Below are 26,711 nucleotides of genomic sequence, written 5' to 3'. Positions count from 1 at the left end.
GCACTTATAACAAAGTTTCAAAGTATGAATTTATCAACTATTTGAAGTTCAAGAGGACCCAAAACTCCCCCATTCATATATATATATATATATATATATATATATGCCCTCCTCCCCCATGTAACAATCTCCTATGTAATGGTTGGGCATTATGATGAGACTAAAAGGTAGTTAAATTTTGTACTGCAATTTCCATATTCACAGTAAGTAATAAATGAATAATTAACCATAAATACCACAAGCTCAGAATTGTTCTATATTTAGAGAGTGTAAATGACAAGGAGATCATTTCAGTCATCTCTGTTCCTGCTCCAGTTGGTTATCAAAATCAATGTTTGGAAGTTCTCGTCTTTTGAGTAAATATTTTAATGGTATCAAGACATACAGAAAGCAAAGGTTCCATCAAGAAAACCATCATTGGATCATGGATCAAATGGCAAGATCCAGGATTACATCTTTAGAACCAATCTCTCATCCCTGGATCAAAGGTTATATTAGTAAATCAAGGGTGAAGTTACACATCGTTAAATCATCCCCTGGGTCACAACACAGGATCAAGTGACCGGATTCAACATTCCATCTTCACAGCCAATTTCACATTCTTGGATCAAAGGTCATATGAACGAATCACTGGTGAAGTTACCATCGCCCTGGGTCAAAGGTCACAACACAGGATCAAATGACTGGATTCAACAGTCCTTCTTTACAGCCAATTTCACATTCCTGAATCAAAGGTCATATCGACGAATCACTGGTGAAGTTTAACCATCGCCCTGGGTCAAAGGTCGCATGGCCGGGGTATGGATCAAAGCTTGAGATCACAGTATACAGTCAATGAGGTTGTCGTGTGGTTGTGACATGTCCACAGGGAAGAAGCTCACTAAGGTATCATACAGCTGAAATAGACATAGACAAAGAAAAAAAGGTTGAATAGCACATACTTGAATACTGATAACAATTACACATAGTTAATAACTTGAAGAGAAGGTTGAGTTCTGGGAAGAGGTGAAAAATCACTTGTGAGCATTATCATTGTATTATACTGCAAGTGCGCAAGAACATCAGATAAAAAATGTTCCCTGAAGAGCATGGCTTAATATTCTAAATATGGCATGAAACATCATACAAATTGGGACAGATTTTTATGCCACATGTTTGTGTAGTCCCATAAACATCTTTCTGTGTACAGTGCTTGTAACTTTACAAAGACTGGGCAAAATTCTTATCATTTTGATGATTCCAGAACCTTGCAGTACAAACCAATACTTATTGGCTAAATGATCAACCTTTTCTGATCAATTGCACGTTTCTTTCACAATGTAATCGCATGACCAGAACTCAATTTTATCTGTAAAATGGTAAATACACCCCTTTTTATTTGACACAGAGAATCAAAACGCATTGTGACAGTATTCAGGTTTAAAAAGCATCATTTTATCAGTTATGCTGAGTCATGGCAGGTACAAAATAAAAGCCGCTACTTACATCAACGGTGTACATTACGTAACAATTTGGATGAAAGAATGGTAACTGTTCTTTTAATTCCTATCAAGTGACCTAACAGGAACTCACCTGTGTTCTGCTGGCATAGAAAGGAGGTGCGTCTTCGGTGCATTGACCCATAAGGAGGTGTTCTGGTACCTCTAGACCAGGGCTGAAAAGTCTTGAAGCGAGGAGCTGGAACTGCAATAAAATTATACAAGAGTTGACATGGCTCATTAATTCCCTTGTTACCACCAAAACTAAAAAAAGTCTTATAGCCCATCTGCACTAGTTTGGTCAGGAGGGATTATACCTCCCTGCATGGTCACTGACAGGTGGTTATCTCATCAAATCAGCTCTCAATTAACATTAAAAAAAGATGACCATGGGGGACCAATGGTCACCGCTTAGGCATTGTTTGTTATATACAGGGTGCGAGTAGTGCAGTGGGGCTTTAACCTCTTACAATTAGAAGCAAATATGATTTTAATTTGATTTACAGATAAATACACTTCGTACAAGAACCCCCCCCCCCCTCCCCATAATCAATTGTCTCACCCATATTATTTAGTGGATTAAAATAATCCTCAAAATCCTTATTTAGCATTCGCTTACATTGCCATTTTAAGGATTAAAATGCTCCAATATTTATATTTATACAAAAAAGATTACTGTGACAAAATACTCCTTACACTAAGAAAAAAAAAGATAGCTTAAATTGTGCTGTAATTATTTCTCTTTCTGATCTGTTGATTTTCAGCAATCAGAATCAAGTCGATTCAGTTAGTAAGGAAACAGTATGATGTGTGGCACCTCCAAGGCGCGATAGCTCGGTCGGTAGAGCAGTGGTCTCATAATACGGTGACCAGAGTTCAAAACCAAGACGATGCGCTAGTGCCCTTTGGTAAGGCATTACTCCTCATTACCAGGTCTCTCGGAGAGGCCTAAAGACGTCTGCCGTCTGGTTGCGTATGCCTCAGTCACACCTTTGCGTATTTGGCTTGCATATTGTTGCTTATATATGGCAAGCCGTTTCAACATTTATTCCTATATCTTGATATCAATTGAATTTTTGATATCAAGAAGTGAATTCTTGACATCAAGTAATCAAATTCCTGATATCAAGAATTATTATTGCTTTACAACAGAAATTCATTTCCTGATATCAAGAAATAGGAATGAATGTTCAAACGGCTTGCCATAAATACGCAGCAATACACAAGCCAAATACGCAAAGGTGTGACTGAGGCATTACTAACAAGCATTTATGCTTTCTTAGCAGTCAGGTAAAATAACCACCACCACCACCACTATAATTGCAATGCTATACGGTTACAGAATGCAGCTAGGTTACAGGTAAGACTGACCTCTTTGGTTTCTTCAGGATCCGAATGATTGACCATCTCTGCCAGGTCTCTCTGCAGGTAGGACAGGGCCATCATAGGGTTGCCCATGGCCGTCTCCTGGAAGCTATGACGACGTATCAGGTACTTGCAACGCCTCACCAACTCTTCTTTAGTGGGTCTACAAAGCTGTATTTCAACACAAACAGTGTAAAGATTAATTTTTTTGCGGCGAAGGAATTCACTTTGACAAATGAAAATTGAGATTATAAAAGCATTCCCCATGGCTGTCTCCTGGAAGCTATGACGGCGTATCAGGTACTTGCAACGCCTCACCAACTCTTATTTTAATAACACAAACAGATACAAGTGTAAAGACTTGTTTTTTATACGGCAAAGGACTTCACTTTGATCATCATGAAATAAAAGCTTATAAAGGAGGATGCACCAGCTCATTGCTGGTACAGATTTCAATGAAAGTGAATTGTACATAAACTAATAGCTTCAGAATGTTTAAAAGTGTAATAAGACTACATGGTAAAGAAAAAAGATCCAGGCATCAAGTTATTCCTGGTCACTCTCAACTTATATTGTTACCATTTCTGTAAAGTCAAATGGATTGGAAAATAGGAAATTAGGTTACAGTTATTTAGTTAATCTTTTTCTTTTCCCGTCATCCATGTGACTCTTTTCCAAATGTACTCTTGTTTTAGATTAAATGATTTTCTTTGTTTTTGCTGAATAAATAATAATAATAATAACTCACCTCCAACGACCAGAAGTCGTCCAAGCGAGGGCGCTGTCTGTTATGGTTGCCTGGGTTACCACCAAATAGATAGTGCCTCTTGTGAATATGGTCGTAAACAAGCTGATGGGCATACCTCGGACAAGGCTCTACATGTTGCTGTTGTTTCCAGTACTGCTGGTCATTGTTTTCATTCTTATACACGCAAGACCTGGTGAATACATAAGAATGAATTCATAAGAGTGTCCATCACCGGATTAGCCTTCAGATTTATGACCGACATGCTTTATGTAATGCTTTGCATTCTCCATTAATCACCCCAAGTGGAATAGTCATTATATAACATTTCCCTAAACTAAAGACTCTACGAGAGACTCGGGGGGGGGGGGGGGGGGAGGATTTCTGGATGGGACTTGTACATCCATTAACATTATTTTCACCAAGTCTGGTGTCAGCGAATTATGACCTACTGCATTTGGAAACTGAGCTACAATCTCCCTTTATAAGTCATAGAGATACAAACAAGAATACTGATTTTCATTACATCTCTGACCTTCACATTATGATTTACTGTTGCCTGAAGTGTAAAAATGCAAATAGCGCATATTGTTCATACTGCCTCACCATCCAAATAGGCCAGCTATTTTCCAAAATGCCTCCTATCCAGGTATATACACTCCTCAAATAATCAAGACAGCAGGTGAAATAAATGATAAATCTTACCATCGTTCCTGCTTGATGTAGTATACCCAAAATGAATTCTTCATGGTGTCCTCTTTATCTTTGTCTTTACTCAAACCCTACAAAAAAAATACAATAAAAAGGAAAGAAAAAAATGCTTGCATTATTTAGTGTTTCCAATTTTTCATATTTATTCATCTAATCATAACAATATGATTGCAGGGCCCTCAGGGAGAACAGTAATAATACTGATGAGGCTTCCCTGGGTAAAGGAGACATAACATTATTATTATTATGAGCAATATCTAGTTGAATGATGGCATTCTTTCATATGCCATGACAAGAAAGTCCCAAAGATTGTGTACAGAGAGTACATAACTATCCAATTACAGTGACTAAATACTTACACGTTCACTAATACTACAATGGGCAAAAAGGGAAGTTACTTGGAACATTGTTTCAATGGGGGATAAATAAGCATTAAAATCTGTATAATTTTATTCTTCATTCACACATAATAGCTGTATAGATCTTCTTTTTGTTTAGGTGGGCGAGTGCGAATATTTATGTTTGTCTTTGTTCACCTACGGACTTTCATAACTAAGGTATTTAGTAATAATCTGATGTTATCAACTATGTACACATGGGAGAGTATGTATAGATATCCATAAACTTACAGATAAAACATGAATTTCATCCAGTTCAGGATCTATTGTTGCCCTCTGAGTGAACCCAGCCACAGGCACTGACAGAAGAAAAAAGATTGTAATGAGAAAGAAAAAGACAATTAGTCATGTAAATACATAAATAGTAACTCAAGATTACTGGAAGAAATCAAATTTGTAATCTTCATGCACAGATTTCTGTAAAAAGTTTAGGTTATAGTTTGATATTAGAGTGTACAGTGGACTCCATATGAATTTATTTAGATAACTGAGGTACATACATGTACAAATTCAAAGAAATTTGGAGGAAACTGATAAAAGTATAAATCATCTGTTCAGAGCCAGAAGGGCGTTAACTCTGCATTTAAGTACAGTCAAACCTGTTTATTAAGGCCACCTTAGAGAAACACAAAAAGTGGCCACTGTTAACAGGTTGCCTTTTTAGACAGGTACTTTGACACACATTTCCTTCTAGAGGGAGGCAATATGTGTGATCACTATAGGCAGGTGGCCTTCATAGAGAGGTGGTCACTCAGGCAGGTTTAACTGTATTATGAATTAATGCCCTTCTGGCTCCGAACAGACGAAATATGAACATACCTCCACTTGGATGCCCCGTGTTTCCTCCTCTAGATATCAGTTCTATCTCCTCGTTATCTATATTATATGTGAAGAAGTCACTGAGGTATTCCTTCCCCCTCTGACCAGCAAAGACAAAAAGTTTCCTGGATTCCTGTAGCATAAAAAAAGACAAAAATATATTTTTTTAATCTACTGATTGATATGAGAGAGAAAAACAATAATCTACAGTATTAAAAGCATGACGAAAACTCGCCATTTAAAATTGAAACCCCCATTTGACTTTCACCACTACTACTTGTACTAGAGCAGAGATTGTGATAAGTCCTAAGTAAACACTAGCGTTGTAATCCACCCCCACCGAGACCTCGATGAGGTGATAGAGAGAGAGATAAGCATGATACAAGGGGAAAGGAAGGGAGAAGGGAGAAAGAGACACATGCAGGGGTTCGCTGCCAGAGTTAAAATTGTTGTTATATCGCCAATTATGGGTCATTTTGCTTCGTTTGAACTTTCATTTTGGTCTTCATCTAACTTATAAGTGATTTTTTGACATGAAAATATCTTCAAACAAGTAAAATACTTATTTCCTACTTCTCATTTCCTTTCAGGCAGAGCCCCAGTAAGAGTTTTTTTTACACTAGTATTACGTAAGATGATGAAGAGTCCAGCTGCAATCCAATATCATAATCTCTCACGCAGAGCCTCAAGGCACTGTCCAAGTTTTTAACGAGAGAAACGAAATTGGGGTAGTCCAACCCCACCAGATTCCCATTGGTGCCTGTGTAATAGTAGTAGCTCTCTCAAAGTTTTAACGAGAGAAACGAAATTGGGGTAGTGCCACCCCACCAGATTCCCATTGACTGCTGTGCTATAGTGGTGGGGTATAGTTTTAACGAGAGCTTTTCGTAATGGGGAAAGCGTGAGTGAAGGATACATACTTTAATACATGACTGAGTTTGATATATATTCAGATATTCAATCAGGATACCTATAACTTCGGAGAGATAAAAATGTTTTGCAAATTATATACACATATACACACATATATAGATACACATGTGGCCGCAACCTTGAATTTTACAACTCTTACGATCACTTTGGCCTGGTCATTATACTAACTCTTAAAATTCATTGTAGACTTCAAATATATACAAACTGTAAACATACAGCGGCAATATTGTACATGATAATTAAAGTTTGTTTTCATCAATGGCTATGATTGGGCAAAGCAGCAGCTCGACTTTGGAACTCACCGGTTGGAAGAGCATAGAATGTCCCGTTCTCGACTTGATGTCCTTTGTATTGCGTTTCAAATCATGTAGATGAAGATGATGATGGTGATGATGGTGGTGGTGGTGAGCACTGTAGTCAGGTCTCTTCAGCTGCCATGTGTTAGTAGGTATGTGGTAGAGGTAGAGACCGCTGAAAGAACCTTCGCTTGGACGATCCTCCGATGAAGAAGAACTGCATGATGAAAAAAGAAAAATTATTTATTTATTTATTTATTTATTTTTAATTCAGCACTTGCAAGAAATATAACAATAAAATAATATAATCATGGTGACGCCAAAAATTATACAACATATTTTTGTAGCTATACTCTGAGTGCAAAAGATGGCAGCCAGGGAGTTAAAATCAATGCTACATATAAAATCCTCTGCAATGACTAAACCTATCTACTGATAACATTTTAAGAACAGCAAATTGAAATACACCCATATTTGCTTACAGAAGAGTTTTATCATATATGGGAAATAAGATGTTTAAGTTCATAATTTGTTGGCAGAGAGCATGCTCATTGCAATGATCTAAGCTCTTCTAGCTAAAACAGCAACTGTATATAGAATGTGACTGGTTCCACTATCAGAAAGCCACTAAAAAAAGGAAAAGTTTTCTGAACTATACCATCAGTTAACCCTTATTTGCTATGAACCACATCCTCGACTGCTCATTGTTTTGAGTATATTTTAAACACATAATTATGAAAAAAGAAGACTGTAGCATTCTCATGTTTGTTCCGTCAAAGAGATATCACAGCTAGCTCTTTGGTTACATTAATCAATCAAAGCCTGTCAAAAATGGTTTTAAAAATTGCAAAAAATCCATTGAAATATAGATCTAAATTGATATACAGGGAAGTCTGCGAAATCCAAATTCTTCTACTACAGATACCATTGAAGTTTTACACTACGAGAACAGTCATTTTTTTAAGAAAAAAAAATCTAACCTTGTTAAGACCCTCCCTCCAAATACATAGATGGTAGACTTCTCAGAATCCATGGACATCTGATGATCAAAGATTAGTCTAGGACCACCCTCTGCTCCTGTGTCATCACATATCAACGTCCATTTAGCAGATGCAATGTCATACACATAGAAATCACTCTGCATAGGTAATACAATAGATCAGGGAAAGAATTGTATACTTCTATTACCAGATCATGAACTTAGTACTTGTGCTTTATAATTGAATACAAATACAAATTTGTTTTAATTTTCATCAAAAAGATAGACTTGCAGTATTAATATGAAAATTTGACAGTTGAATATCTAGAATATGATGCAAAATATATGGAAAGATAAATTGCATTATTTTTATTCACTTGAAATATCACTGCTATAAATATAATTGCTTATATTTGCATCTGCTTCTTTAGCAAAGTGACCAAGAACTCTCTTCAAGAATTCAATTTGATGTCAGGCATTGCCTACAAAGAAGTATTTTGATACAAGATTGTTTAGAAACTAAGCCCGAGTCATTATGGTTTTTGTGCTAAACGTTTAACTGTTAAAAGTATACGGACGGTTTCGTTTAACCGTTTTGAAAATACACATATTTTTACAAGCGTGTAAATTCTCAAGCATTCAGTTATTTCGATGAAGACATAATGTTTTTAGATCTCCGGAGGGGCAACAAAACCTTGCCGACAAATATTGTTTTTAGATCTCCGTAGGGGCAACAAAACCTTGCCGATAATTATTGTTTTTAGAGCTCCGTAGGGGCAACAAAACCTTGCCGACAAATATTGTTTTTAGATCTCCGTAGGGGCAACAAAACCTTGCCGATAAAAATAATGGTTAAACGGAGCGAGAAATGCTAAACGGTTTTGATTAATGCGGTCGTATAACCGTCGGTTAAACATTTTGACTCCGGCCTATTAGAAACCTGTGATGGTATTGTTCGACAGGTCAGCTATCAATTCCAAATGCCTTCTTTGTTAGTAAAACTTTCTACATCCAACCTATTATGCTGGTCATGGGGTGTCGAAGTCTCACCTTTAATGGTGTGGTATTACGCATGGTCTGATCCATGTATCTACCCAGGATAAAGATCTGATGTCTGCTAGGGTCAATACACATCTTGTGACATGACCTTGCGGTGGGACCACCCTGGAAGAAAGAAGAATAAAATAAAACATAATACTAGATATCAGAGATGTGTAACCAAAAGGGAGAAATCTTGATGTAAGAATACAAAATTTAGGACAAATTGTCAAACAAGTAAGAATTTAAAAGGCCACCCCCAAAAAAAGAAATAACAAAATGAGAAAAATAAAACCAAAAGATAAATTCAATAACAACTATCTGAAAATAACTGCAGCATAGAAAATAATATGCAATATCTGAAGTCCTAACAATAGTATTGACAAACACAGTGGTTATCAAATATCATCACTGGTACCTCTCTGGAACAATATATTCAACAAATATTGAAAAGAAAGAGTGTTACCTGTATTCTGAAATAATTATGACAAACACTAGGAGAAAATAGTGTAAGAGGACAAAGCTACTCAAATAATATGGTCAAACCTGTCTATAGCGACCGCCCAAGGGAATATAAAATTGTGGTCTTTGTAGACAGGTGGTCACTAAAGCAGGTTTGACTGTATGTATATACAATTACATACCTCTTCTTCAGTATTTTTGGAAAGACATGTCCATTCGTTGTCCTGGACGCTAAACACCCAGAAATCAGCCAGATCAGTAGTACCATCCCAACCACCAAATAAATAGATCATCTCTGTGAAAAGAAATTAACAAAACTTGTTAACATCATTGAACTGTTCAAGTCAAAATAGCTATGGCAATAAAGCATGAGAAATGTGGTATAAATCATGATTACTAGCAAAATGATGGATGAAATGACAGATCTTTTCTATCCACTTCAGATGTAAACTTTCTCAATTTGGAGGGCTTTGTCATTAATCACAATTGCGATTTAGCTATAACCTGATTGAGTGATCATAAACTCATAAAGCCATAACTACACTATTATTTGTTTGGGGCATGTAACTAGATGGAAGAATAGCTTGGAAAACACCATCTTGCAAGAAGGAACTGATAATATCAAGCAGTGGACATTTGAGCGGCTAACTACAACAGCGGAAGACAGAAAGTTAAGGAGAATCTGTGTCTCAAGGTCCATTTCAGTGTCGCCTAAACAGCCTCCAAGCTATGGGACATATATAGATAGATAGACACTACTATGATGATGATATGTCTTGTTTACCCAGGGTAGCCTCATCAGTATTCATACTGTTCTCCCTGAGGGCCCTGCAATCATATTATTACCCCGGTCATCGGATTCAGGCTTACCTGCACATAATGTATGCACATTCTCCACTCCCTGGGGAGCATTTCAGCCAGGCGTCATTTTTACAAACGCACACTTGCTGATCTAAGCACATTAGCTTTCGCATCCTACCGAGTACCCATTTAAAACTATACCAAACACAAATTTTACAATCACTTTTGTGTGCACTGACCATTCATTAAATTCAAGAATTAAATCTGAAATAAAATACAAAATCAGATATATTCCATGTATTTACCTGTATTAACATCCATACACATTTGATGACCACCCCGCATACCAGGTCTACTCTCATCCTCCCCAACAGTGAGGGGTGCTATAAGCTTCCAAAGGGGCTTGTAGTCTTGGTTAGCAATGTACATATTGAAGAGGCCGTCCTGGGAAGCCATGTCGATGATCTGTTCACATCTCTCAAAGTGTCCTTCTCTCACCTGAAGAGGAAAAAATGAAAGACAGATGTTAGCAACTCGCAAGGGATAATAATAATAATAGTGGGTTCTTGTAAAGCGCTCATGTCTGTCAAACTTGACACTCCTGGCACTCCCGATTATTACCCTGACTTTAGCTGTTAGCACGGCTGTCATTACGGCGCTTTGGCATTTCAAGGAATTAATTCCTGCCAGGTACCCATTTACATTTATCTTCAGAACTGGAGAGGGAACCAACCCCCATATAGTGACAAAATATTGACATGCACTCACACTCAGAGAACAGTGGTCTAATACAGTCAGAACAACCAGTGTGAGTGTGACAAATCCAAGTTAAATACCCTTAATAGTGCACCTTGGTACATACATGCAGGAGCATACCAACTCTCTGGCTATGTATGCCCTGTTTGCAAAAGATGGTTTCTCAACAGATACCTTCAGATACAAAGTGAAAGATGAATATATAAAATGATAAATCTATTACAGCCTTAAACACATTTGGCCATAGACTTTACTCACACATGATAGCATTGACAGATGCCAGTCGTGTCTCTTATTCTGAGACTCTTGTCAGACATCAAAATAAATACAAGGGTTTAATATCCCTCATATCCACAACAACATGCTACATCAAAACTGAATCTCACTTCCTTTTCCAAGCTTATTTCTAATGCACAAAATGTATGTACCATGCTTTTAGTCCAATCACATCATTCACACAATAAACCAGGGGGTGTTTCACAAAGCCTTTTTTCAATGACAAATGACAAAAATCAGTGACAAATCTGCTGATAACCAATCAGAAGCAAGGATTTCAGTAGCTTATAACAAACACTGTCATTTGTCACTGATGACAAGTTTTGTGAAACGCCCCCCAGAAGTCTGTATGCCACTTTGGATCACTCACCAGTTTACAATGCAACTCTGTCAGCAATGGATGCTCTAATTTGACCTTTGACCTCTTTTGCAAACTCTGGAAGGCTTCATTGTAGTTGTTCTGACGGAAGTGCTTTAGGCACAATCTGATGGCTTGGCTTTCTCGATACTGGGGATAGAAGGAAACAACATTTATGCCACAACAAGATTTATACATTTATACTCAGTATTCTGAACAGGCTAAATACTACCCACTGTTATCATATGTGTCAAAATCATTTAATATATCACTTAAGTAATTGAGTCTCACAGTAGAAACTGTATAATACAAAAGAAAAAAGAATATTTAATCAATGATTTTGTTTTAGTTTACAGATACATCCACCATCAAAATGTATTTTGCCTTGTATGCTCTTGAATATACAACTAACTAGTTTATAACAACTTTCTCAATTTAAAGGGATATTTCATTTAGCCACATGTTTCATTTTGCTGGTGCAAGTATACTGTGTCAAAAAGCAATGCAAACAAAATCAACCTCATACACATTGGAAAGTCATGTGCAGAGACGCCAAATTCATAGATCAGCAATGCATGACATTTTCATGACTCGTATAAGGTACAGCGTTTTTTTTAATCTAGCGCGCGCGTCATGCGTGAGAGCGTTTTCAGACCCAAGAAATGCGTGATGTCACACCTAATGCACGACACTTGGTAGCTCTGCAAGTGGCTAATTTCTTTGAATCAGGAAACAAAATGTTTTAGTATCTTGGCAATTGTTGAGCTTTGCTGCTCTCTTGGGCAAGTTTTACTCTGTGTAGTTTTATCAGAATGACACCCACCTCGTTATAACTTAGAAGGCAGGGTTGTACCATGTCTGGTTCAGCTATTCCTGTCAGTTCTACATACCAGATGCTGTAACTAAAGCAAGGTCCCCATGACTGCAGAGGCACTGTTCAAATACAAGGTCAAAGAAAGTAATATTTCACCCGAGACAAAGGCTAGCTGATTCAAAATGCTGTCAACCTAACCCTCATATATAACATTCAGACTATTGATAATTCACCATACATGTATTAAATTCATTTTAAATGGAGCTAAGGTATGATCATGCTTCTACATTTAAACATAAACCAGTGTTTTCTTTATTTTATTTACCGTATATTTTTCTTTTCAGTAAGGCTGCAACAAATGTCTGATTTTAAGAATTGTCTAAAAAGTTTGCCTCAGAGTTCAGTTAACATGCAAGTGATAACACAAAGGTGTATTCTCGACCACCACTGTTGCCAACTTACCAATCTTGATATAACGACAAGGCACTGGATTCCCATTCACGACATACTTGAGTGAAAAGCTCTCCTTCACATTATCATTTTTTAGGCCACTACGAAAGAGAAACAAACGACCAACACATTACATAATTAAATAGTGTATTAATCATATTTTAGGTACCGTAAATCTCTGTGTATAAGGTGCACCCCTATTTTGAAGACAAAAAAAATTATTTAAAAAAATTGCCAAAATGAAAACACACGCGGGGAAGGACTTTCATTTAACATCGAGGTGCAGTTGAAGACGCCGATTTGTGCTTGTGAACTTGTCACAAAAAAAGTAACAATGTCGTTTTTAGAAGAATGTGTAAGATCATTAATGTAAATTAAAAACAGTAGATTCCCTAGGATAAAACCTTGTGGTACGCCAAAGCAAAATTGGAGGAATTATTATTATAAACTACATATTGAGATCTATTAGAAAGATTACTTTCAAACCAAGATGACAGACAAATTTGAGTGTTGTTCTAGTTTCTGAGTGGTGAGTCAACACACTGATTACTGAGCTGGGAGACATTGCCAGGCATAGCGGCATAAATCGAAACTAAAACAAAAAACGCACCCCCGACTTTCAATTTTTTTCGGCGGCAAAAAAGTGTGCCTTATACACAGAGATTTACGGTATACTAAATACAGTCAATACATACGCTTTCGTGACCACCTGTCTACTCTACAACAAGCATTTTTTTCCCCCCTTGAAAATGGTTTCTCATTGAAACATGTACTAAAGGAACCTGTCTACAAAGACCACTTTTTGTGTTTCCCTTGGGCAGTCGCTATAGACAGGTTTGACTGTACACCAATCACTATATCTATTATCCATCTCAATGTTTCTCCTAACAGTACATTCTTTGAAGGCTATACAATGATCATAAGCCTAACCAGCAGGACCGGGGAGCACAAACACCATTGGCAATTTTAGTTTTGTTTTTTAAATCATTAATAAATTCTATCACTCTCTACGATTTTATTTGGGAGCACTTCACATTTTTGATAGATATTGTGCTGAGTATTTAATGGGATCATAAATCATCAGGAAAAAAATACATGAGGGCTCGGGGCAAATTCGCCCCCGAAATGCCAAAAAGAGCCCCCCAAAATGTGCATAGAGTTCAATGCTAAACAAATTAAAAAGTGTTATTTACATGCAAACAAGCTTGAAATGTAGCCCCAAAAATTGTTTAAATATTTTGTTCCCCTGTAAATTATTACCTTGATGCGAGTTCAACCATGTGGTCTACTGTCAGTCCTCCGCAGATGATGAACTTTCTCAGATTACAAACATGGGTTTTCTCATACTTCCCAAAGGTGATACTGTCCACCAAGGAGCATGACTCTAGCTTGAGGATGATGTACTGCTCATAAACATAATGAAAACAAAGGGGAAAATGTATCAAATTCTTAAATTCAGAGAGAATGGAGTCAGTCAGATAAGTGCACTGAAGTCGACATCGTCAATATATAATGTTTACATAACAACATGTCATTATTAACCAAAAGTTTGAGTAGCTTAAGCCCCTCCGCTAAAAAAGAGCTTTAACTTTTTAATTATCATCATGATCCCAACTGATCTTAACAATGTAGGTAACAGGTTATTTTTTTAACCAAGAACTTGAGACCAAAGCCTGCATTCCTTGGAGGTCACATTCCAAAGAGATACTGGTGTAAGTCACTATAATTGTGTTGGCAGAAGTATGCATGACTATGATTGCTACACAATCATGTTCAGGCACATTAACCTCAGAAATATCTTCATACATGTATATATTCAATTGTTCGTCAATCATTAATGAACCTAGCAAGAAAATTTTGTGAATAGATCAGCAAAAACATGGAACAATCTAGTGAAACATATTTGTAAAATTAATCAATTTGGCCCAGGATTCCTATAGAGTAATAAAGTTGACATTTCATTGATTATGCAGGTGTCATTTGTAAGACGCACCTTTTGACCCCCGGGGATGGTGCGTCATGGTTGCGTCATGTTCCCCAAAATCGCGACGCACAGTACCGTCATGGCCGCAAAATGTCTGTCACAATACTGACCCATATGTGCGTCATAGTAAGTCACTTTACCACGTTGCGTCATTTGGTGTGTCAATGGGACCGTCACTTTCTCCAAGCAGAAGTGTTTCTCAAATGTGCGTCATTGGCTAGTCATTTTCATGAAATGGTGTGTCATATGTTTGACTCAAATGTGCGTCGATGGAATGTAATGGTGTGTCACTTTCTGTGACGGAAGGTGCGTCATGGTATCAAAATGTACGACTCATATCGGTACAATGACGCACCATTCCCGGGGGTCAAGAGGTGCGTCTTACAAATGACAAGTGCATTAGGAGAAATCACCTACCTGGGGTGTACAGTTGTTGTCTGATGACCATCTTGAAGACTGATCGTTCGGGTTATCTTGCAATATATTTCTACGAAAAAAGATACAAATTAAATAAATTATCTTACTGGAAATGAAATGAGTACCTAAAGGAAAAGATGTCATTACATACAATTTGCTGAAGTTCCATAGTTTTTCATACTTTTCCTTATAAGTTACCGGTATCCAATTCACTAAATTTGTTTTTGCTGTGTTTCTCTTGTTTTTCTGCATCTATTAAAAGCATATTATTTTTGGATTGGACTAGGCCTTTAAACTCTATGGGGAAGGCAGGTGAAGGAAAGAGAAAAGACCCAACTTCAAGGAGACAAACAAAATGAGTGAAGTGAAAGGATTACAGGTGACTACATGTAATTCTAGGAAAACAAGCAAGTGAAGCAACAGACACAATTTAGCACGGTCCGAGCAAGGTCCGAGTTAGCCTGCAATGAGTACGGACGTGCATTAGCTTTCAGCTCTTCCGGTTTTTTTTATTTGACCACCGCCTGTTCTAAAATGTGATTTATTTCAACGCGAACTATTCCGACCTGGTTTCCTTATGCGCTGTCATTATTGAGTAAGTGGAAATTAATTGTTGTTCAACCGATTATACCACTTAAACTGATCCTACTTCACACGAATTCAAAATGGCTACTGGTGTAGCTGGAGTCACCACCCGGCCGCGGACACGTAACCGAGATACCACCCACAGCCCGCCAGACAACTCGGGCAAGGCATTTCCCGCTTTGCCCCAGCCCCAGTCTGAGCACCCAACGAACAGTGACATTCAAAAGTCAATTCAAGACCTCGCATCTATGATGTGTGGCAAAATCGATACGCTAACACGAGAAGTGAGTGGACTCAGTGACAAACTAACGAATTTGGAACAAAGTGTTGAATTTAACTCTAACAAACTGCACGATATTGAAACGACCGAGCTGCCAATTCTAAAAGCAAAAATGAAGGAAGAGATACAAAAAATGGAGGACAAAATGTTGTCACTAGAGATTTACAATAGAAAGCAAAACCTTCTCTTATATGGAGTACACGAGACCGAGCAGAGTGAGGATACGTATATCATCGTTCGTAAAGCATTTAAAGAGCTCGGAATGGAGAATGCCAGAGCAGAAACTATCCCGCTAATCAACGCCCACCGATTGCCCCGCCGTCTACCACAGGATCAGAACACCCAGCCCCGATCACCGACCCCCATCATTGCCCGATTTGCCGTCATGGCCGACCGCGATCACGTCCTATCACTCTTCCAGCGCCAACTACGCAGCCGCACCCTAGTAGCCGGACCAGGAGGTATCCAGCCAACGCCCACCCCACCTGCCCAAGCGAGCCGTATCACTGTCAGGACGGACCTACCGCCTGTCCTGAAACAACGACGCGGCATTTTAGCTAACGAAGCCTACAAGCTCCGAAAGGAACGAGGTCTATCCACCAGGATAATTGTTCAAGGCACCTCTGTGATCTTACAATGGAAAAACAAAGGCACCAACAAATGGAATAATCAACAGGAATGATACCTATCAAAACAACAAAATATGTAAGCATGAACTACGTATTTATTCTACGATAAAATACGTTTTTTTTTTTTTCTTTTTTTTTTTTTTTTTTTTTTTTTCTTCTTCGCTGTATTATATTTCTCTCTGTTCAACATTACAGACTCTAATTTATACCGAAAGAGAAAAAAATTGAGAAGAAGGGAAGAATATTATGTGAGAAATAATGACTTTACATACAAAGAAGGAACAATGATCAAATTATACATTTGATTGAACATTTATTTTAGACTCTTTAAGTTCGCTCATTAAAACCTTTACATAGCATTTTAAAGAAATATGTAATGGACATGCTTCAACATAAACCGAAATAGAACTCTGTATGGACACACCGACTTTCAACTTCGGTTATTTATGTCTCGCCCTTGCATATGATATGAATTATACGCTTTGAAAATCGAATGTATATAGTACAATGCATGTTAAAATCATTGTGGACTTACGCATATATTTAAGTACATGTATATTTTGTTTTTCTTGACGCAAAAATGTCAAGATATTTTTTTTTTTTTTTTTTTTTTTTTTTTTTTTTTATTTTGTTCATATTATATATATATATAGATTTTTTTTTTCTTCCTCTTTGTATCTTTAATTGTTTGTTGTCACTTCCGCAATATTTTCAATCATGGAATTTAAAAGAAAAAAAAAACTGTGACCACTATACAGACTTGAAATACTAGTAGAAATTGAAAGTGTTGTACTATGGCACATTTACTTGTTTTATTTCATGGATATTTTGTACTCGCCATGATGCTTTGTATTTTGTTCATATATAATTATATATATATATATATATATATATATATATTTTTTTTTTTCCCCTCTCTATATTTATAATTGTTTGTTGACACTTCCGCAATATTTTTTAATGATGGAATTTTTTTTTGTAATTATGTGACCACTATACAAACTCGAAAGACTTAGTAGAAACCAAAAATGTTGCACTGTGGTACATTTACTTGTTTAATTTAATGGATGTGTACTAGCCATGATGTTATGCATGTATTTTCCTCATGTTATCGACATTGATATGAATTTTGCCAGTTGCAATTTTTTTTTAATTTTTATTTTTTTTAATTTTTTTTTTTAATTTTTTAATTTTGTTTGTAATAAATATTTTGCTATGCTAATTAACGACATTCTCTTCGGGGACTTGCCTGCGGCTTGGTATGCATGGCTGGAGCTTGTGCTCTATACGATTTGTAAAGCGCATCGGTTCCTTTTGTCGTGCTTCCCGGGTCGTGTGTGCGTTTTCGGGGTGAGTGCCCTTTACCCACAACAGAACACATGCTTTCTTAATGTTAACACTTTAGAATTTCCGTTTTTTTTTTTAAATTCTATTCCCTACTTCTGTTATGTTATGTCATTATAAACACATTTATATTGGAAGGATTGATCTTAAACAATTTTATCTTAATTGTTAACAATTCCCTTTTTACAGATTAAGACTCTAGATTGCGATCTGTTCCTCTTTGTATTGTCTTTGTTATTATTTGTTTAAGAACTGCCCACATGTATTGAGGTTAACTGCGTGGTAATTCGCAGGTGTAACATTCTTATTATTAAATAAAGTTGAATAAAAATACATTGTTAGTTGTGTCGATACGATTCATTGTAATATAAATTCCTTGCTGTTTACCATCAATACTGTTGTAGCATATGAATGACAGACGCTGATCCATTTCTTTGGAGCCTCGTAACCTATACACTCTTGCACATTTAAATGATCTATTCTAACCTGCATTCCTCTTACCTGTCCCTGTATATACCCACACATATTTGCCTTTAATACTGTACGTTCTCTTATGTTTAACTATCCCCCCCCCCTTTTTTTTTTCTTTTTTTTTCTTTTTTTTTTTCTTCCTGAACTGGCGGTGGTCAGTACTAAACCGGAACCGCCACCAATGGCTGCAATTCGCTGTTCCGTTCATTCACTCACCATTCTTTGTATTATTTTAGCACTTGCACAAGTCACTGCACATGCACCCACGGTGAAACGATTGTTTATATTGAGACTAGTACGAAGTGAAAAAATTTACATGCTTAACGTTACATATCAAACAGAATATATTATTCTACATCATATTCAAATCATTACATGGGCCCATTTCTCAATTATTTTATTTGATAATTGTAGGCCAATATTGAATTTGGTCATATGAATTTTGATTTAGAAATTAACCAAGATGCAGGGCGCGACAAACCCGCTTGCCCGACGTCCCGGGGCAACCAAATTGAGCCGTCGGGCAAGTAAATCAAATTATCACTTGCCCGATTCGGGCAAGTGATACTTTACAGTAATTTCCTAGTGTCCAAGAACTCTACCATTCACCCGTCAACTTCTTACCCGTCGTCAAAATCCAGAAGCAAAAAAGCGATCGTTCCGATTTCGAAAAAACTTCACAGACAGCTAGCCAGCTCAGCTAGCTCAGCGCGCATGCAACAGTGACACTTCAAGCCATGAATGCCGCTCCGCCTCCACGCACGGCCGGCCGTGAGCTAGCTAGAGACAGCTAGCGCGATCGTACCAGCTGCGAGCTTATTCGCGCTCTCTCTCTCTAGCTCTGCAGGCCGCACCGACAGGCCTTTGCTATTCTCTGATTGCCGATTGGTTGAATCACGCCAAATATGACGTCATTATTCTAGGGAAATGAACACGTGCGAATCGGAATGGAATAAACAACAGGGATTTTCTAGTAAGTACAAAAAGTCAAATGTTTGATATTTATTCATAATGACTGTTAATGATTGTGAACATATTATTTAAAACTCGCTGCTCATATAAATCAGATGAATGTTTTTGTCTCGTTTTCAATTTATTACTGCGGTCTCAAGATCCGACCGAGCGAGTCATTTTGATAATAGTATCGAGACCCCCAGAATATAAGCCGTTGTTGTTTTGTTTTCATGGTTTTAGCGACGTTGTTTAGTCTAGTTTTCGCATACTTATCCGAGATTTATCGTAAAATATCTTCAATATTATTATTTAGTAAGAATTTACAAATTTTGGCATGATATTTATAGCAGTGAATGATGAAATAAAAATGTCCGTACTTTATTTAAAATAGTTGATTACCCATTATTTACATGACGTTTCTTGATGGAAGAGTTGACCCAAATTATTAACAGCTGAAAATTAGCCTACGTTTCCAAATGACAGCGGCTTGCACAGACACACATGTGATGTTGCACCATGGTACATGTGGCTACCATTAATGACATGTTTGTATCATATTTTTTACAACAGGGTCATTATGCTTTTTTACATGACTGAATATTAAAAACTTAAACCTGCTTGAACCATTCTACATGTACCTTGCCGAGATTCATGTGAATCTGATTATTTATGGAGAATCAATAAAATGCGTTTTTTAAACCTTCAACCATCCTTTGTTGACCATTTTCTTTGACATATTAGGTTATTATTCAGTACAGTTACACTGTACATGTATGTGCATTAATTTGCTATCTAAAACACTAACTTATCATTACGAGATAATAAATGCTTTAACCTCGAGTCCTTTTTCGCTTTAAAGTTTTGGGCAAGTGGAAATATTGTTTGGGCAAGTAAATTGAAAACCCACTTGCCCGACAGGGCAAGTGGTGAAAAAAATTCTTGTAGCACCCTGCAAGATGTAACAGAAAATGAGTCTACATATTTTACTACTGACGATTTCAACGCTGCTTTTAATTTAAATAATGATGGCCATAATCAACAGTCCCTTAGTTTGTTGCATATTAATGCTAGAAGTATGAATAAAAACTTCAATTCTATGGATTTATTTTTTTCTTCTATACAACATTTTCCGTTTTCCATAATAGGGATAACGGAAACATGGTTGAATAATAAATCACCTCCTTTATTTAATATTGAAAATTATAAACTAATTAGAGCTGATCGTAATTATGGACGAGGGGGTGGAGTAGCCTTGTACATTCATGATTCCTTAACATTTAAAGAGAGACCTGACTTAAGTGTAGATGGCTCCGAATATATTTTTATTGAAATTATAAATAAAGCTAAAAATATACTTGTTGGAGTAATGTATAGACCACCTCATAGTAATATTGATATGTTTGTAGATAGATTAGAAGAAAGTCTTTCTTTAATATCGCGTGAAAATAAAATCATATATCTTATGGGGGATTATAATATTAATCTACTTCCACATGCATTGAATAATATTGGACTTAGGTTACTAACTACACTCTCTTCTTATTCCCTCCATCCACATATTAACAAAGCTACCCGAATAACTAGTATAACTGAAACTTTAATAGACAATATATTTTCGAATATTTTTAATGAAAACAGCCAGAACGGAATTTTGTATTCTGATATTTCTGATCACCTTCCCATATTTGTTATTTCCCCTACAATTCAGTTACTTAAACATGAGTCCATGAAGTATATTTACGTTCGGAAAGAAACGGATGCTAATATTCAGAGCTTTCGGGCGGATTTAGCATCAGAATCTTGGGTTGATGTATTTAATTTAGTAGTTGCAAATGATGCTTACGATATATTTTTGAATAAATTAATGTATTATTACAACAAAAATATACCTTTGGTTCGAATTAAGTTAAATAAAAATAAGGCTAAGAAACCATGGACAACGAGGGGCATTTTACGATCGATTGCGACTCGCAATCGATTATATAAGAAAGCGTTAAGAAGTAAAGATGATATCGATTTAGATAAATATAAAAAATATAGAAATAAGTTAACATCTATTATTCGGCTATCACGCAAATTATATTACTCAAATAAAATTGCGAGTACTCAAAATAATAATTCTCTTTGGAATATTATCAAAGATCTTACTGGTAAGAAAAAACATATAAATACAACCATTAATGTTAATGGACAAGACATTAATAATTTGAATGAATGCGCTAATTATTTTAATAAGTACTTTGTTGATGTAGGTCCCACATTAGCCTCTAAGATAGATGCTGGCAACAATCACTTTTCTCAATATCTTTTAGAACCCTCTGAAAATTCATTATTCTTTACTCCCACAACTATTCATGAGGTAATTAGTATAGTTCAATCACTGAAATCAAGCAAGTCATCAGGACCAGATGGGTTAAGTATGAATCTCATTAAGCAAATAATACACTTTATTGTTTCTCCATTGGTTCATATATGTAATATTTCTCTCTCTACTGGTTCCTGTCCTAACTTATTAAAAATTGCTAAGGTTATACCGATTCATAAAAAAGATGACCCATCTAAACTTCAAAATTATCGTCCCATATCATTATTATCAAGTATTTCAAAGGTTTTTGAGAAATTGGTATATAAAAGATTGATTTCTTTTTTGAATGAGCACGATATTTTGATTCCTAACCAGTTTGGTTTTAGGAAAAATCATTCAACTGATTTTGCTTTAATTAAACTTTGTGATAAAATAATTGAATCTCTCGCAAATAAGAAGCATGTTATAGGTGTTTTTATGGATCTGAGTAAGGCCTTTGATACCATTGATCATACAATTTTACTTTATAAACTAGAACACTATGGTATCAGAGGCCTTGCTCTATCCTGGTTTGAGGACTATCTTAAAAATAGAACACAGTATGTTTATTATCATTCTAATAGTTCCTCAAAATTGAACCTCACATGTGGAGTTCCTCAAGGCTCCATCTTAGGCCCGCTCTTATTTTTGATTTATGTAAATGATATAATAAAATCTTCAAATACTCTAACTTACATTCTTTTTGCCGACGATACAAATATACTTTACTCACACAAAAATATTGATACACTTGTTGATACTGTAAATCATGATTTGTGTAATATTTCGATTTGGTTTAAATGTAATAAATTATCCTTAAATATAAGTAAAACTAATTTTATCCGTTTTAGAACTATTAACTCCCAGGACCAACCACAATGTAATTTGTTTATAGATGGTTTATCCCTGGTTGAAAAACAATCGACGAAATTTTTAGGAGTTATTATTGACTCAAATTTGTCTTGGAACGAACACATTCATAATATAAATATTTTGATATCCCGGAATATTGGTATTTTATATAAAATTAAATGTTTGATAAATGATAGATCTTTGTTTATTCTTTATAATACTTTAATTTTACCGTATATAACATATTGTAATATTATATGGGCAAACTGTAGTAAAACTAAAATAAACTCAATATTTCTTTTGCAAAAGAGAGCAATTCGTATTTGTACACACTCTAACTATCTTGCAAATTCGAACCCGTTATTTAGTCAATTAAAAACATTAAAGGTTTATGATATACATACGCTCCAAACTGCCATTTTTATGTATAAGTACACTTCCAAAACTCTTCCAGCATCTTTTTTAAACTTTTATTTATTAAATGTAAACGTACACTCATATTCAACTCGACATGCTCATGATTACCATCTTAATAATCCCAAACTTAGTTTAGCCCTACGATCAATTAGACACCATGGACCAGATATTTGGAATAACTTACCAAACCATATTAAAACTAGGACCTCCCTGCATTCTTTTAAAGCTTATTTGAAAGCATATTTGTTAACTCAGTATAGTTTACTAGATCTTACATAGAAATTTAAAAATTATCTAATTTGTTATGTCTTGAATTGTTCTGTCTTTGTTTGTCAACAGAAATGGACCCTGCATACATTTAATATTATCACCCGTTACTGAAACCAACACACGATTAATATCACGGTATTAGTCTCTTTTTATTCCACCAAGCTAAATTTTTGCACCTTGCACAAATGCACTTCTCAACACGAAATATTTCACTAAATTTGTTTTGTTATTTTCGCTCAAAATTAATTCAGCCATGCTCACTTTTAATCACTTCAATTATATCTTATTTAACATTGAATACAATGCAGTTGCATGGGTTGTTCTTTTATTTTGTTAACTCGGCAGAGGCCACGGTCATGTTCAAGCATTTACGCTTACGACATGTGGTCTCCTGCTTTTTCCTTTTGTATGAAACTTTTATTTTAACTTGAAACAAATTTTGTCAAACTTACATGTTATTCATCATATTTATTTGTATGTTTCTTTGTATTGATATGAAAAAGTGGAAATAAAACAAACAAACAAACAAACAAACTTACCTGTACATATTCATTAAAAAGTAAAAACAGTATCCACAAGCCTCAAAATGCTATTTTCACATCAAAATTCCTCAACTGTGTGTAAAGTGAACGAGTGCCCAGACACAGAAACCTTTGTTTTTGCAATATCAAAATTACACTGCTGCATATTGTGACAATAACATTATTCTTGCTTGAATTTTGACAAAACTTTCAGCACTCTTTAAAATATAAGAGATAAGTGAAGATCAAGCATTATAAGGGATACACAATAGAAAATTCTTGTCAATTTCAAGTAAAATAGGTGTGCAGACATCGGTGAGTTGAAAACAAATTGTAGGCTATTTGCTATTTAGGTGTCATCAATTTTTACAAAACCGATTTTGAGTGAAATCATTTGAGTTTTGTACAGTTGTGTTTGAAAAAAAATGTTGAGAATCAAACAAGTTTTAATACACAGTCAGGATAGTAATGCAGCTATTTGTGGTTTTAAATCATTTCTCCGGAGCTGAGAGTCTCAGTTTTTTTTCATCTGTTTACGGTATGTCTCAGCTCAGTGAGACATAAAAAATCTGTCCAGACATACACAACGTCTGGGTATACAATGCGTGAAGTCTATATGTAGACGGTAAGGGGAAATGAGGTAGAAAATGCACTCTTCATGCCATTCCCAATTGGCATTAATTTTACTTGTGAGTTGTGAGTTTAGTTTAATAAGTTCAGCATTGCCATTGCCACGATCATGAAGATTGCAATTGCCATTATGGTGGTGTGACCAAAGTTTGCTATCTCAAAAAATCAGTAAGATTACGAAAATCTGATATCACCAATGGAAAGAGGAACATAAAATTACCCAGAGATGAAATTTTCTTTTGAATTGGGTATGAAATTGTGAAAATATTGACAAAAGAACGGCAAATTTTGCAATATTTTTTGGAGTCCGTTCCGAAAAATGATAAACTTACCGATAAGGGTCTGAAAATCTTCAATTTGAGAGCAGTAAAAAGTGTTACTAACTGATTGTATGATATCTTGCCTTCCAAATTATGATATTACCTTATTTTTGATGGATCACACTTTTTGATAAATCAACTGTAAACCCCCGTGCGTGAAGTTAGGTCTCGTTGTTTTTATGACTTTCTAAGATGCAGTGCACAAGAACGATCGAACATCGAATTTTTAGATCGCGATAGACTATCTCTGAAATCCTTCGACGATAAATTTTCTAGTTGAACTTAGATCTATCTGTAGTAAAAAACTTTGCCGTCCATTTGGTAATAATCGAAATAAATAAATTTGTGTAGAATATGAGAAATCATAGTTCGAATATCACTAATAGACTAGATCCTATGATCTAAAATGTCAGCGAACTTTGGTCACCCCTTCATACTTTCATAGATCTAGACTTTTCTTAATCTAGTTTTACATTAATAATTAATTGATTAGGTCTAGAATTGCGCTTTATACTTTGTACTTGTGATTGAGTGAATGCCAAATTAATAATAATAATCATAAAAATAATAATAATAACACCGTTTTCTTACTCGATTGTTAATCATGAATGCGCATTTTGAGGCAACAAGTAAACATTACACAGATATTAATGTATGGGGCACATAAACATTCAAAATCCGACACTTCGCTCCAAAAGCTCCACACTATTTGACTAATAATGCCATCAATAACAAATCATAAAATAAATTTGATATCGCAAAACGTGATTAATACTTACTCTGGAGAATAATTCGCTGTACAACTTGAATAACTGTGGATGGTGAAAACTAAATTATGGGGCGTGTTCCTCTGCTCTTCGGAGCAGGATGCGCAAGCCACTTCCGCCATCTTGTTTTTCCCGCTTACATATTTCGAACATGTGATTTGATTGGCTAAACATATGAAACGGTTTCTAGACATATCTTCACACTATACTTCACTCAATCACTGCACTGTGTATGGAAACTGGAAATCCAATAATCATACATTTTAATCATAGATAAAGTTATCTAAAAGTATAATTGCCAATCAAGGATACATTTTATTTCGTTACATGTGATTTCTGAAAGACAAAAATAATTAAACTTGAACTTGAAATAGTTTTGGGGGTCTTTTGCTTTTATATCATTTAGTCCTTTTGTTGAAAATTAACTTGTTAGCTGTCCACAAGAAATCTAATGAACATATCAGGCTTATCGTAGAGAAAAAATTAAAAGACATATGCCTACATAAAGTTTCAGTATAATGGACAAATTAATAGAATCATGGTTTATAATTATTTCTCAACAAGTCTTAATGAATGAAAAATGATAAACGGCTAGATAAAAGTATAAAGATGGACATGCAGAGACAAAGAAAGATATATATTGTACAAAGAATTAAATAGATGGATTCCTAGTCATGACTATAATAATATAATTCCAGATCAATGTTTATAGTGCATATTTATTATTCACTCAACTTATGTTCTTATGTTATAAGCCGAAAGGAAAATCAATCACACAAAAATGAGTAAGCATATACAGTTGTCTTTGGTCTTGGATTTAATGATAATGACTATTACAATCCATTTTATGTTCAATGGAACATACAGAGATACAAATTTTCACCTTAAGCCACTACTTACAATGGCAAGATATTTCACAAGTAAATGGCTTAAAACTTGTTTGCAAGCCAGACTTTACGATCAGAAAGTTGATAGTGAAAGAAGTATACCCCCCAAAAAATCACAATAGTAATTAAGCCTTGCATTCCCCATATCTCTCATGTATTTATGCGTTTCACACTATAGCCTGCATTGAGGACAATCCATGTTTTTGTTTTTTAAATCTGAATAATGCACACCTTTTCCTTTTCTTTATATTTCTTTACATATATATGCATTTGTCAAGTTTGTACCTGACCCTGATCGAGTAACATATTTTTTTTTTTTTTTATACAGTTAGTCTTTTTTTATACTCCGTTTTCATGATT

At 35.5% G+C, this 26,711-nt stretch overlaps 1 protein-coding gene across 2 annotated transcripts; it reads right to left on the bottom strand.

Annotated features, from left to right (window-relative positions):
- Nucleotides 1-349: 349 nt before the first annotated feature.
- Nucleotides 350-25,611, bottom strand: LOC588450 (muskelin). Of its 2 annotated transcripts, XM_031000491.1 has the most exons (18): nt 25,477-25,611; nt 15,081-15,150; nt 13,940-14,082; nt 12,692-12,780; nt 12,239-12,348; nt 11,428-11,565; nt 10,331-10,523; nt 9,407-9,519; nt 8,775-8,888; nt 7,726-7,883; nt 6,752-6,962; nt 5,517-5,649; nt 4,929-4,996; nt 4,294-4,370; nt 3,592-3,781; nt 2,850-3,014; nt 1,573-1,683; nt 350-896 (listed from the first exon to the last, which is right to left on the bottom strand). In XM_031000491.1, exons 1-18 carry the CDS (start codon nt 25,584-25,586, stop codon nt 819-821), a joined length of 2,271 nt encoding a protein of 756 aa, XP_030856351.1. In that variant the 5' UTR covers nt 25,587-25,611; the 3' UTR covers nt 350-818. The 2 variants fall into 2 exon arrangements, with proteins under 2 accessions (XP_030856351.1, XP_030856352.1); XM_031000492.1 differs by lacking the exons at nt 12,239-12,348; nt 15,081-15,150; nt 25,477-25,611 and having other exon boundaries at nt 13,940-14,041.
- Between the last annotated feature and the right edge of the window lie 1,100 nt (nt 25,612-26,711).

The sequence above is a fragment of the Strongylocentrotus purpuratus genome, unplaced genomic scaffold (assembly GCF_000002235.5).
Source record: "Strongylocentrotus purpuratus isolate Spur 01 unplaced genomic scaffold, Spur_5.0 spur5_scaffold_6, whole genome shotgun sequence".
NCBI classification, from domain to species: domain Eukaryota; kingdom Metazoa; phylum Echinodermata; class Echinoidea; order Camarodonta; family Strongylocentrotidae; genus Strongylocentrotus; species Strongylocentrotus purpuratus.
This window is presented reverse-complemented; position numbering and strand designations above follow the sequence as displayed.

Excerpts from the sequence above, each read along its gene's own strand:
- LOC588450 (XM_031000491.1), bottom strand. The coding sequence starts at position 25,586 with ATGGCGGAAGTGGCTTGCGCATCCTGCTCCGAAGAGCAGAGGAACACG. Across the intron at positions 9,520-10,330 it reads GTGTATGGATGTTAATACAG|AGATGATCTATTTATTTGGT; the intron begins GTAAATACATGG and ends TTCTTTTCACAG. Across the intron at positions 1,684-2,849 it reads ATCCTGAAGAAACCAAAGAG|TTCCAGCTCCTCGCTTCAAG; the intron begins GTCAGTCTTACC and ends ATTTTATTGCAG.